Source organism: Nematostella vectensis, chromosome 1 (genome assembly GCF_932526225.1).
Source record: "Nematostella vectensis chromosome 1, jaNemVect1.1, whole genome shotgun sequence".
In the NCBI taxonomy this organism is placed as follows: domain Eukaryota; kingdom Metazoa; phylum Cnidaria; class Anthozoa; order Actiniaria; family Edwardsiidae; genus Nematostella; species Nematostella vectensis.
The window spans coordinates 20855307-20868582 of NC_064034.1; the positions used below are offsets into that span (position 1 = coordinate 20855307).

General features: G+C 44.0%; 2 protein-coding genes across 2 annotated transcripts in view; one reads left to right on the forward strand and one right to left on the reverse strand.

Moving 5' to 3' along the window:
* Positions 1-1117: 1117 nt before the first annotated feature.
* LOC5518242 (ADP-ribosylarginine hydrolase Tri1) lies at positions 1118-12395 on the reverse strand. The gene is made up of 10 exons (XM_048727185.1): positions 12261-12395; positions 11738-11907; positions 10631-10847; positions 8934-9196; positions 7954-8151; positions 5129-5272; positions 3985-4272; positions 3348-3506; positions 2718-2848; positions 1118-2248 (listed from the first exon to the last, which is right to left on the reverse strand). The coding sequence occupies exons 2-10, from the start codon at positions 11795-11797 to the stop codon at positions 2212-2214; spliced, it is 1497 nt and encodes a 498-aa protein (XP_048583142.1). The 5' UTR covers positions 11798-11907; positions 12261-12395; the 3' UTR covers positions 1118-2211.
* Positions 12018-13276, forward strand: part of LOC5518245 (DNA-(apurinic or apyrimidinic site) endonuclease 2) — a 9641-nt gene continuing 8382 nt past the window's right edge. The window contains exons 1-2 of the mRNA XM_032362924.2: positions 12018-12367; positions 12626-12709. Coding sequence (XP_032218815.1) covers positions 12247-12367; positions 12626-12709 — 205 coding nt within the window. The 5' untranslated portion in view covers positions 12018-12246. The remainder of the gene's footprint in view (positions 12368-12625; positions 12710-13276) is intronic.

Genomic DNA, 13276 nt, shown 5'->3' on the forward strand with positions numbered 1-13276 from the left:
AAACTCGATCAGCGAGCTGGTCTCTAAGGCTCTGCAGGACGGGCATATCTCAGACGAAGAGTTTCGGCTAATACGTCAGGAACAAGAGAGATACTACGCGCTCAAGGCAGAGCTCGACACGGCCTCGCACCGCGTGAGAAAAAAAGCAGGAAAGGGCCCTCCCTGGAGACGCGCGAAAAGATGAAAAAGAGGCTGCGAGAAATTCGCGAGGAGTTCGGGAGCGAGGTGTTCCAGTAAAACTCAGGTTTAAACGCCACGCCAGCGGCTTTGAATTTACGGCCGAAAAACGGTTATTCCGCGCTCCGTAGGTTGGCGGCCCAGTCCACGTTCCTCGTTTTCACGGCCCTCAGGTCCTAGCACAAGGCGCTGGCGTCCCCGACATAGACTAACCATCGCTAATTACCCATCTACGCGGAGTGGTCTCGACGTAGATTAATAACCAGCAATTATTAATCTACGCGAAACGCGTTTCGGTGTCACCGAAAGTCCCCATCCTGGAATGGGGTTGGGGGGGTCGGAGGGGGTATTCGCGTCTCCCAAGCCTAAGACGGGGCTGGGAGGCCCGGAGGGGCGATCCGTGCCTCTCACTCGTTTCTATGAAACCCCCCAGTCCCCCCCTCTGCCCCTTCCCAGCCGTCCATTTCAGACGGACACTAAAGCCCCTGTCACACGTACGATTTTTTTCTTTTGAAACTTGTCTCGCAAAAAAAAAATGGAAGTCCCACACACGTTTTCTTACGACATCCCCCCTTTTGGCGACTCTTTTTTCTGTTCTCAAAGTCGCACAAAAAGTAGAACTCTACTTCCTTAACAAATGTCTTCAAGTAACAGAAAAAAAAACTGAGGGGCCGTCCACACTAACACGAATTCGTTTGGATCCGTATACGTTTTCATGATTTTTCACGATAGTGTGGATGGAATGAAGTGATGCGTTTTCGGCGAAACGAATCCGGATACTTTTGTATATGTGTTAGTGTGGAAGACCCCTGACAAGTGTACGTTTGACAGGGAAACTAGAGGACTAGTTAACTAAATAATAATAATAAAAATATTAATAAAGAACAGATCAATACAATCATATATCCTTATTACTTGTTTTCCTGGACTTAGTGGCCCATTTTCATTTTAAAGCGTCATTTAATAGCTGTCTCAAAAGCTTACATAAACGCTGATGATATTCAGAGCTGAGCTCCAGATTCTTATACATTGTGGTATTCATTGTGATTAGTCGACTAGATAGGTAAAATCAAGTGATAAACACTTTTTTCCATAGATTTATACTTCACAGAAATCAGCCAATAAAAGGGCTGATAGCGATACTTTAACGGCTCGGCTTCCTTGTCCGCTAATGTCATCGCTAGTGAGCGCGTGGTTACGTCATATGACTTTTCCATTTTGCTTGGTGCACACTAGTGACATAACAACATAATGACATAGCCGCGTGCACCCTTATGTTCATATGTTCAAGTGCGTATGGTTCGACATTTTGACATAAGCCCAACGACATGAACATAACGACAAAAAAGAAAAAAAAACATGTTTTATTTTATTGATGTCATAATGTCCATGTCGTTATGTCGTTATGTCACTAGTTTTCACGGCATTAACAATCACACTATTTTGATATTCAGCTGATCATGTTGCCCCTATTGGCTATTGCACTCCAACATCCACAGGGCTCAAAGTAAATACGACTTTTACAAACAGGCCCGAACCCAGGGGGGAGGGGGGGGGGGGGGGTGCGAACGTACCCTCCCACAACGGCCAAAGGTCCACTTTCGGTTCTCGTGCTATTTTAAGACAAAACTATAAAGCACAAGCTAGATCACTCTGGTTTGTAGCCAAATCCGACAATGAGCGTCCCGTGGAGATACTGCAAAGGCATAAAAAAATCCATCTTTGTTCTTTCAGGGGTGGTCAATTTTTTATCAGAAAAATTAGGTCCTGATGAGATACTGGGTACGAGCCTGACAAAGACGCATTCGATACTTGCAGTTCCTGAACTACTTAGGGGGATAAATCAAGACGGGGTTTATGCTTTATACTACGGTTTGCTGACGTTTCAAGCGCTAGCCTCACGTATCAAATCCCTATGTCTCCCAACACCTGTATACCTTGCTGCAGTCTCACAGGTCATGCTACCTGGTGCATGTGTCAAAGCAAAGCATGATTGAAAAAGGGTGAGAATGAAAGAGGGTAAGAAATTCCTGATTATTCACTGCTTGCAACTCCTAGCATCTTCAAGTATCTAAAACAAGAAGCAAAACCTATATTAGAATCAAGAATACCGATTATTCTGCAATATGCCAAGTTCCTAAAACAAGCATCAGACATTATAGGCGTCTTCCAAGGATTGGCTGAGTGGGGGAGGGGTTTCGCATTCAGGAAAAATGATAGTATTAGTGACCCACACCCACCCACCCCCCCACCCCCTGTGAACGGATATGAATCAGATAATCGCTTATGCTGTCAGGTAGCCTAGCATTTAAGCGCGCTCGATCATCGCGTCATGTTAGAACGCGCTATAGAAATCAAGAAATTATTATTCAAATATTCTAAATTATTATTAAACACCCTTTTATTAGCCTGTCTTCATAGAAGAATGGCCAAATTCTAGACTTTCTGCATATGGTGTCTGATCCTTCGCATTCTCCTGGGCAGGGTCAAGCGCCTGGGGACTACACAGAGAGGAGTGGTGCATGGTCATGCGTACTTACGCAGCGATCTCTTTGTCGAGCCACTCTTTGTGCAAGAGTCCGTTAAGCCAAGACTCGGGCAAACCATCTACGCCAAGTTTGCAGCCGAGCAACGCGCCGGCTACAGCTCCATTTGTATCCGCGTCGCCGGCCTGGAAGACGTAAGTGCAAAGTGCAAACAACATTAGGATTTATAAGAGGCAAGCAATACCGATGCACCTTAAAAAACCAGTGCCTATTTTGCCTGAAAATGTCCCCTGATCCCGGATCTCATTTTCTCGAAGAAACAAATCGAGTAACAAGCACATCGACTTCTTTTTGGCGATCAGACCATTCATTGGGCAAACCTTTTCAACCCTGATGCTCAAGTAAATTATAGTTTACCAAACAATGTCCGCAACTCTAAGTAAAATCAGGGCCTGTCTTCAACTATTCTTCGACGGCTCGGTGCGTTTTTCTAGATTCGCGTGTTATAAAGCCTTACCAAATACAACAAGCGAGTGACTTTCTTCAACGGCATAAATGTGAAAAACGAGCACTTCAGATTTTGAGTTAATTATTTGGTTTTATTATTGTTCGGTCTCCATGTTATGGTTTCTCCAAGGGATAACATCTTCGTTTCCTTCATGACTGGGACTAGACTGGTTATACCTCCATAGCAATCGCCGTGAGCGCCGCGCGGAAGTCCGTCTGTCTGAACGCCCAAAAGCCCGCCCCAAGACACTTGTAAGTGTAGCCGATCATTTTGTGCTCTGCTAGATCAAGGTCTGCCAGGGACTTTGCGAAAAGATATCTCCTCAACTCATCTTTCTAAAACAATGATAACAGATTAAAACATTAGTACGTAATGTACTTCCTTCCAAAAATTATACTGGTGGGGAAGGCGCAACAGAGCTAGGCTCCAAATCATGTGCCCTCCTGTCAATAAAAATACCCCTTATATTTTTCGTGCCGTTAATAAGATGCATCTTCAAGACCGTACACCACCAAACTTCAGTCGTCCATGACACGACTCCGTTCGTACGAATATACCCCCCTCGGTGAAGTATTTGCCGTGAAGTGCCGATATTTAGATGCGTGCTCACGACCGGTCGTTAACCAACCGACACCGGTCATTTAAATGACACAAGAAGCCCATACATTGCTCTGGTGCAATGAAATCACACAGGGGTCCATTACGCTGTAGTTTGTGTTCAACGATCAAGAGTCTGGTCGTGGACGACCGGACACCATCGGACTCCGGTTGTGTGTATTGGACATATGTGTTGGAGTCCTTCGCGGGTCTAACCTGCTCCTCCGTCTCTAGTTGCTGCGAGGCGTAAAAAAACGCCTTCTCCACGATCCCCTCCACGTCCCCCTCCATTTCACCCTGCAGCATCAAAGCGATGGCTGTTGTCACGGCAACGCATGAGGCGACGCACCTCGGATCAGCGTGTGTGACCTTGCAGAACTGTACTGTGTTGTGGATAACCTTGTCGATATCGCTGAAGTCCTGTAGACCTAGAACGGAAGTGCGCATGACTCCGCCATTAGGGGCAGCCCAACGACCACTCCTCTCCCACTCTAGGCTGGCACACTGCGTGAGAGAAAAATTAGCGTTCAGTGCATAGCCTATGTAGGGTCTATTATTGCTTGCGCTCTACGTAATGTAAATAAATACGCGTTCAATAATTACCTAAATACGGTCTATTATAGCTTGCAAACTGCGTGTGTGATAGAGAAATTAGTGTTTAGTGCATCACCTCAAGAGGGTATATAGGTTATTTTGCAAGCTTGAGGTATTGAGAACATTCGATTCCCTTCATCCGTTTTGGGCAAAACAAAACCAAAGTATTTAGGGTCTTACACGATAATAAATGGAGGTTGTACGCCACCATTTATTAATCTTATATCAACTCTGTCTGGAGTGTACAATTCCAAAATAGGTTAACATGATGTTCTATACTAGTACTGTCAATAGCTTGCCTTGTGGGGTCGGTTAGTAAGTCACTGATGTTCTATACTAGTAGTGTCAATAGCTTGCCTTGTGGGGTCGGTTACGAAGTCACTGATGTTCTATACTAGTAGTGTCAATAGCTTGCCTTGTGTGGGTCGGTTAGGAAGTCACTGATGTTCTATACTAGTAGTGTCAATAGCTTGCCTTGTGTGGGTCGGTTAGGAAGTCACTGATGTTCTATACTAGTAGTGTCAATAGCTTGCCTTGTGTGGGTCGGTTACGAAGTCACTGATGTTCTATACTAGTAGTGTCAATAGCTTGCCTTGTGGGGTCGGTTAGGAAGTCACTGATGTTCTATACTAGTAGTGTCAATAGCTTGCCTTGTGGGGTCGGTTAGGAAGTCACTGATGTTCTATACTAGTACTGTCAATAGCTTGCCTTGTGGGGTCGGTTAGGAAGTCACTGATGTTCTATACTAGTAGTGTCAATAGCTTGCCTTGTGTGGGTCGGTTTGGAAGTCGCTGTTCATGATGACCCCAAGCGTGGTGCGGCCGATACCGTTCGCTCCCATATCGCCCAGCTCCTTGTAGCCGTATTTACCCCAGACACGGAACCGCTCGGCGAAGTCCAATATATTCGGCTGTCAATGAATGGAAAGTGGAGCAATGCAGGCAACTACTAAATAACCAAATTGTATTTCAGTAGAATAGTGTATTTTATAAGTCCCTCTATTAATCGGTTACTAATTCATCTCGGTTTCGAGTGTCCCCCTTTTCCAGAGGTGCCACGGTGTTTCTTTTCTCAAAATCCTCTACGCGTGCACAGGAAAATCTTTTATGCGTGTTGTATCTACTTTTAGGCACTTGCCCGACACTCGTTTGTGTTGCTGCACCATCCTTGTTATTATGGAGATATTTATACCCTAAATGACGCCATTATCGAGGTAATACCTGAGTAATACCTGAGTGTATCAAGCACACTATACATTAAAGCACATTAAAGGGGAAGTCTCATACTGACGTCTGTCACGCACTGCGCTGTGCTCTCAAGTGTATTACCAGACAGAGGTCAGGGGAACTGCATAGGAGAGGGGCGGCATAAGAGCGGGCTAAAGTTTGAAGGTACACTTAAGGCACACCCGTCACTCCGTGCGTTCATGTATCTTCGTTGTCTAACCTCACCACTCTACCCTCCCCCTAAAACTCCGTGCGTCTGTTTCGTCGTTGTCTTACCTCACCACTCTACCCTCCCCATCCCCTAACACCGTACGTCTATGTTTTGTCGTTGTCTTAACTCACCATTCTTCCCTCCCCCTAACAATCAGTGCGTCTGTTTTGTCGTTGTCTTACCTCGCCACTTTTCCATCCCCCTAACATTCTGTGGGTCTGTGTTCCGTCGTTGTCTTACCTCACCACTCTTCCATCCCCCTAACAATCAGTGCGTTTGTTTTGTCGTTGTCTTACCTCAACACTCTTCCATCCCCCTAACACTCTGTGCGTCTGTGTTTCGTCCTTGTCTTATCTCACCACTCTACCCTCCCCATCCCCTAACACCGTACGTCTGTGTTCTGTCGTTGTCTTACCTCGCCACTCTATCCTCCCCCTAAAACTCTGTGCGTCTGTGTTCCGTCGTTGTCTTACCTCACCACTCTTCAATCCCCCTAACAATCAGTGCGTCTGTATTGTCGTTGTCTTACCTCACCACTCTACCCTCCCCCTCCCCCTAGCACCGTGCGTCTGTGTTTCGTCCTTGTCTTACCTAACCACTCTACCCTCCCCCATCCCCTAACACCGTGCGTCTGTGTTTCGTCGTTGTCTTACCTCACCACTCTACCCTCCCCCTCCCCCTAACACCGTGCGTCTGTGTTTCGCCGTTGTCTTACCTCACCACTCTACCCTCCCCCTCCCCCTAACACCGTTCGTCTGTGTTTTGTCGTTGTCTTACCTCACCACTCTGCCCTCCCCCTCCCTCTAACACCGTGCGTCTGTTTTGTCGTTGTCTTACCTCGCCACTCTACCCTCCCCCTAACACTCTGTGCGTCTGTGTTTCGTCGTTGTCTTACCTCACCACTCTACCCTCCCCCTAACACTCCGTGGGTCTGTGTTTCGTCGTTGTCTTACCTCGCCACTCTACCCTCCCGCTAACACCGTGCGTCTGTGTTTCGTCGTTGTCTTACCTCGCCACTCTACCCTCCCCCTCCCCCTAACACCGTGCGTCTGTGTTTCGTCCTTGTCTTACCTCGCCACTCTACCCTCCCCCTAACACCGTGCGTCTGTGTTTCATCGTTGTCTTACCCCGCTACTCTACCCTCCCCCTCCCCCTAACACCGTGCGTCTGTGCTTCGTCCTTGTCTTACCTCGCCACTCTATCCTCCCCCTAACACCGTGCGTCTGTGTTTCGTCCTTGTCTTACCTCGCCACTCTATCCTCCCCATAACACCGTGCGTCTGTGTTTCGTCCTTGTCTTACCTCGCCACTCTACCCTCCCCCTAAAACCGTGCGTCTGTGTTTCGTCCTTGTCTTACCTCGCCACTCTACCCTACCCCTAACACCGTGCGTCTGTTTTGTCGTTGTCTTACCTTGCCACTCTACCCTCCCCCCAACAATCAGTGCGTCTGTGTTTGGTCCTTGTCTTACCTCGCCACTCTACCCTCCCCCTAACAATCAGTGCGTCTGTTTTGTCGTTGTCTTACCTCGCCATTCTACCCTTCCCTAACAATCAGTGCGTCTGTTTTGTCGTTGTCTTACCTCGCCACTCTATCCTCCACCTAACACTCTGTGCGTCTGTGTTTCGTCGTTGTCTTACCTCGCCACTCTACCCTCCCCCTAACACTCTGTGCGTCTGTGTTTTGTCGTTGTCTTACCTCACCACTCTACCCCCCCTCCCCCTCCCCCTCCCCCTCCGCCTCCCCCTCCCCCTAACACCGTGCGTCTGTGTTTCGTCGTTGTCTTACCTCACCACTCTACCCTCCCCCTCCCCCTAACACCGTGCGTCTGTGTTTCGTCGTTGTCTTACCTCACCACTCTACCCTCCCCCTCCCCCTAACACTCCGTGCGTCTATGTTTCGCCGTTGAATTACCTAACCACTCCACCCTCCCCCTCCCCCCAACACAGTGCTTCTGTGTTTCGTCGTTGTCTTACCTCACCACTCTACCCTACCCCATCCCCTAACACCGTGCGTCTGTGGTGTGTCGTTGTCTTACCTCGCCACTCTACCCTACCCCATCCCCTAACACCGTACGTCTATGTTTTGTCGTTGTCTTACCTCACCATTCTTCCCTCCCCCTAACAATCCGTGCGTCTTTTTTGTCGTTGTCTTACCTCGCCGTTGTTGCTGGCGAGCGTGCGAAGGATGAGAATCATCTGGTCAGAGTCATCTGTCCAGTCGCCTACCCGCCATCGACTGCGATGAAAATCGTCATTCTTTTTATTGTACTCAAGCTTCAGGTTATCGTGATCTATCTCCACCGTACGCTTAGCCAGTCCAAACAATAACATTTTTTTCTTGGTAGCGTAGATCTGGAAAACATATTCAGACATTTGAGGAAATAAAACTATGGCATTCAAAAAAGCAAGAAAAAAAAACAATATTTGATTCAATTGCTTGCACCTTATGGGAATGAGCTCGCTTAGATGACACGCATGTTATCTGAAAATGTTTTGTTTTACAGTACTGGGAGCCCTGTGGTACGAAGGGGGCGATGTGCACTGTGGGTGCACTATATCAGCTTGCATACCCTCGTCCCCAGTCCTAACCTCGGCCTTTGCGCCTTCAAGCACCAAATATACCCAATATAACATCAATGAGAGCCTCTGTAAATATTACGAATCAATACAGTCTAAAGGGTTTCCCAAATGACGGAGCGGAGACTAATATAAAAATTTATACTGGAGAAATCTGTGGAATTTGACTCCCTAACAGTTCTTCTAAAATGTAAGTCTGTAAGAGGGGAGGGGGCGCAGACCTTCTTGTGTACCCCCACCCTGTCTCCCACTACCCCCCCCCCCCCCCCCCAATTTCATATGGTAGATGTTTTACTTGAGAAGGGGAGGTGAGGGGGAGGTGTTTTAGAACTGCAACCAGCGACTGTGCAACTCACAAAAATTTATCCTTCTGTAGGTTACAGTTTGACAAGATGTAGAACTGTCTTGTTAAGTCTTATTATATTGTACCCATGTCTTCTTATGTCTTATTATATTGTACCCATCCTCAAACCTATTTGTGTGCAGCCTCCCTCTACCCTCCCCCTCTATGGGCCACACCCTACCCTCCCCCTCTATGGGCCACACCCTAACCTCACCTTATGGGCCTCTTCTTTTGTCATAAACTCCGTCAAAAGTCCAATAGCGTCGCCAACACAATTCCCGTACAGAGTGCCCAGCATTCTACTCACAAGCTCTTTATTTGGAAGTTTGCTTTCAGTCGCAAATTTTCTGCAACTCGCACCTTTTTCATCTTTCATTGTTGTTTGGTCCACATTTGATATTTGGTCTTTTGTATGTGTTTGTTGTGAGCTGAATGATGCTTTCTCTCTGATGCTTGTAAGCACAGGTGATGCTATATCTGAAGGATTTGGAATAAACAAAGATACGGAAATAAAGAAACAAAATTTAAGAGAAACAAAAAAAAGATAAATGTATAAAAAAAAAAATAATAAAAAATTATATAAACAAAGTAAAAAAAATGATTGTGAAGATTATAGTCATCCAGTTAATTTCGAAGTTTGTGTTTACATAGGAAATAAGTGATAACAAATTTAACAAAAGGAGCAGAACATCAATCAATGTCAGTTCTTTTCTTAAGACTGGCCAGACTACATAGTTTTAAGGGAAAGTGGGAGTCCAAAAAAACACTGTGCCTTCAATCATGCCATAACCTACTTTCCGTTGGCTGATCAACTGAGAAATTTTAACTATAATAAGGGCAGAGACTCGTTACTTTGTTTCACTAAAAACTGTTCTATTACTCCTCTGCTGAGCTTTCTCTGACACCCATTAAATAAACTTGTGTTTTGAAAATGCCTGATAAGGTATATTTTAAATGTTTGCTTCAAATCTACTTAACAAGCACTTAACACCCCATATACATTATCCAAGGAACTAAGATGTTTTGAAAACAAGCCAAGTTACTGAATAAAGAGGTGTTTCTTTTAAAAATTCAATCACTCCGACCCTTGTGTCCTTAGGCATTCATTTTATTATCTTCATTTCATACAACATACAGATGAAAATAAATAATTTACTGCTTTGTTTGTGCTAATAAATACATTATGTTCAGTAAATAATGTGATAATACAAGCATTGCATTTGGTATTCATAAGACACTATAATGCGACATCTGCCCACTTCACACTCAATTTTGATTGGTTGAACAGTTCATATGATCCTTAAGATGTTGGATTCTTTGCCAGGGCAGCAGCTTTAAGAATTTGCTCAAGAACAGGGGACTCAATATCTGAGAAGGAAGATATAAACATCTTAGTTCATGCTAAAAAGCATGCAGTAACGCAATGTTAAAGAAAACTATCACACTTAACTGCCTTTCTGGAAATTTTATAATAAAATGAGAAATAAAATAAAACAAAAAAACGAATCATGCTGAGAAAAATAACAGACGAAAAAAATGAAGCTGCCCTAACAAGGTGAAACCCAGTTTGAACAGACAACAAAGAGACCCAAAAAGTGTTCATTACAAGAATGTCTCCATATATAATTGTTTACTAACCAAAAAAAGTTCTTCACAGTACAGGATCCCAGATTATTTGTGAGGTCTAATTTGCCAAAAACTACAGTAAACCAAAGTTTTCAATTATCCCCCAATTATCTGCCCTTAAGAAGAAATAACATTTTGTTCAAAAAAAGTCATCATCCAACATGGTTGAAGGCACTGTCTATTATACACAAGTGTTCACTTAGGGGGCAGGGCAATAGGGCAGGGGGTTTGGGGTTAGCTACTTTAGACAACACAAATGGTATTAATGACATAATTTGTACTCACAGCTATCACATCCATAACACCACACGCTCAGATCACTGAAACTCAATGCCACAGGGTGGTTACTCTCCTCGTTATGAGCAACCATGTGACTGTTGACATAGCGACTACAGTACACGGCCGAGCAGGACAAGCACAACCAGTTTTCACCCACGTTAGCACATGTTTCGCAGGGTTGCTTTACATCCACATGCAATGATTGAATCATCGCTACAACGCCCTGATAAGAATAAGAAACCTTAGCTTATTCTGTTACAAACACAATTAAATATCACAGACCACTAAAAAGTGTGGCTGAACTTCCCTATACTAAATACCTAAAAGCATTCAAGATCACCTTTTCATTAAAAGTCATGTACTTTAAAAAAAAAATAGCCAAAAAGTGGAGGCTTCAGTGCTGTCCCCCCCCCCCCCCTCTCCCTCTGCAACCCCTGCGTATACACCCTCCCCTAAACCCCTGCATATACAGTTGCAGCTGGTGTATATGACTTGAATGAAAACATAGGAACGGGGGAGGTTTTGTTGAAGGTGCAAATTTTTTTGTTGGGGTGGGAGAACCATATTTTACCTGAGTGGATATGGTAAAATATGCTAATGGTCTTAAAGGCAATTATCACATCTTTAAAATATTTAACACAACTTAAAAATATTGTACTTATATCTCATGTTTTATGGCGTTTATGTAACCTTTCGAATACTTTGCGATGAAGAAATTTCTTGGCAAAAAAATAAATAAAGGACAATGCATTTTCGTTAGTTTAAAGCAGAAATAGATTTACGGGAAGCTGATAGATTAGATTACTGTAGTAGACTACTGCTGTAGAAGTCAGAGTTTTGCATTTTTTCTCTCTCAGTCGACCTCCACTCGAAAGCGATTAAAATGCGGAAACTCAACGCAAAATTCCACATAAATCAACCCTGAAGGACATATATACTACAAACGGAGCCCTAAATAAAATGAGAAAAACATTTCAGCTTTTAAAGAGATAGTTAAAAGCTCAAGCCTGTGTGAGATAGCAAGACCATATCGCGCCGTCGCCCAAAACATCGGGTGTGTGTAGACATGAGACAATTTTAAGGCTAGAAATCTCGCCTGTCAGCGCTTATTACCTGGATATGAGGGCAGTCTTTCTTGGGCTCGATGGCAAATAGCTCACCGGACTCGGCCATGGTTTCGTGGGACGTTTTAGATTGTTTGGGGGTGTACAGGTAAGGAAAGCCTTTCCCAATTTGACAGCGTATCGAGCTATGCAGCTACATCAGCAATTCTCACTTCCGGTCTGCATAAAATATACAACTTGGAGGCCTGGTAATCAATACAAACTACATCTTGGGGGAGGGGGGTAGGAACCTATTTTGTTTAAAAAAAACACTTATTTGTCATTGATTGAAATTTAATATAATTTTTCAAGCATGTGGTGTGTAAAACTTATTTAGAAATAACGACAGCTTATCTAAAAGTTGATATTTCCTAAAATATAGGACATCAAGGCACAATGCAATTTTGTATTCTATCCCTCCCTAGAAAAAAATATAATTATAACAATGCATTGCAATACTCATTTCCAAGATGGCGGACAAGCAGTGGTTCTGAACTTCAAAACAAAGTTTGATGCACCATGAAGATTCTTACTTGGAATATTAACGGTCTTCGGGCAGTCACTCGAGAAAAAAAGCTGAAAGATTTTCTCAACTCCTTGGAGGCTGACGTCATGTGTTTCCAAGAAACTAAAATCACACGTGAGTTTTTCCTTTCGACGCCATTTTGGCGCCTTATCAAGGTTGAGTCTCCCTAGGCTTGCAAGTGAAGCCTTAGAAATTATTAATTTGCACTTAAAACGCAAAAGCAAGGGCTAGAAAACGCAAGCGCTTGATTTGCTCTTTCTTCTGCTGAGCTCTTACTCACACTGTTGCACTCGCATGCCCTCGTAAGAATCCGCCATGTGATTGATCTTTACCTGATGACAGGCGATATGCTGATTGATCTTTACCTGACAGGCGATATGCTGGAAGAGGCTACTTGCATGGCTGATGGGTATACTGCTTTCTTCAGTTTTTCTCGTGTGAAATCAGGCTATTCAGGTACAATTTTGTAAATTTTTATTGTTTATCTTATAGTTATACTTTATTACACTTTGTGTTTTGCATATACATGCCCCTCCCCCCGCAACTCTTATGCTTACGTAAGAGTTAATTACTGAGAGCCGAGGCAATAAGCGATATACATCCTGAGGCCTCAGGCCGAGGGATGTATATGCTTATTGCCATAGGCTCCCTGTAATTAACTGACTTATTACAGATTGACAAAGGTTTCCACGCAAAAATGTGTCTCAGAATCTTAATCTTTGAAATTAGCATATATATCAAAAAGTTATTTCTTCTGCAATTTCTACGGCAATCAAAAAGGAAAACTTTAACAATCAACCACATCGGTATGTGCTAAATAGTCACCAGAACTATTTCATCCTTAATTGTACCAAATACAAAAAAAGAGTATTCCCTTCACAGCCAGTTTATGACATTTCACAATGTTATATACAATTATCTATAATAGGGTGTAGTCGATAGCTGTTCTTTAATTGTAGGGAGTATCAATCATGCAATAAGCAAGTGATTTCCTTTACAAAAGGAGCGTTTGAATGAGATTTG

Coding starts and splice junctions, on each gene's coding strand:
- LOC5518242 (XM_048727185.1), bottom strand. CDS start 11,797: ATGGCCGAGTCCGGTGAGCTATTTGCCATCGAGCCCAAGAAAGACTGC. Junction 4,273..5,128: donor TCCAAACCGACCCACACAAG/GCAAGCTATTGA, acceptor TCTCTCACGCAG/TGTGCCAGCCTAGAGTGGGA. Junction 3,507..3,984: donor AACTAGAGACGGAGGAGCAG/GTTAGACCCGCG, acceptor TCATTGTTTTAG/AAAGATGAGTTGAGGAGATA.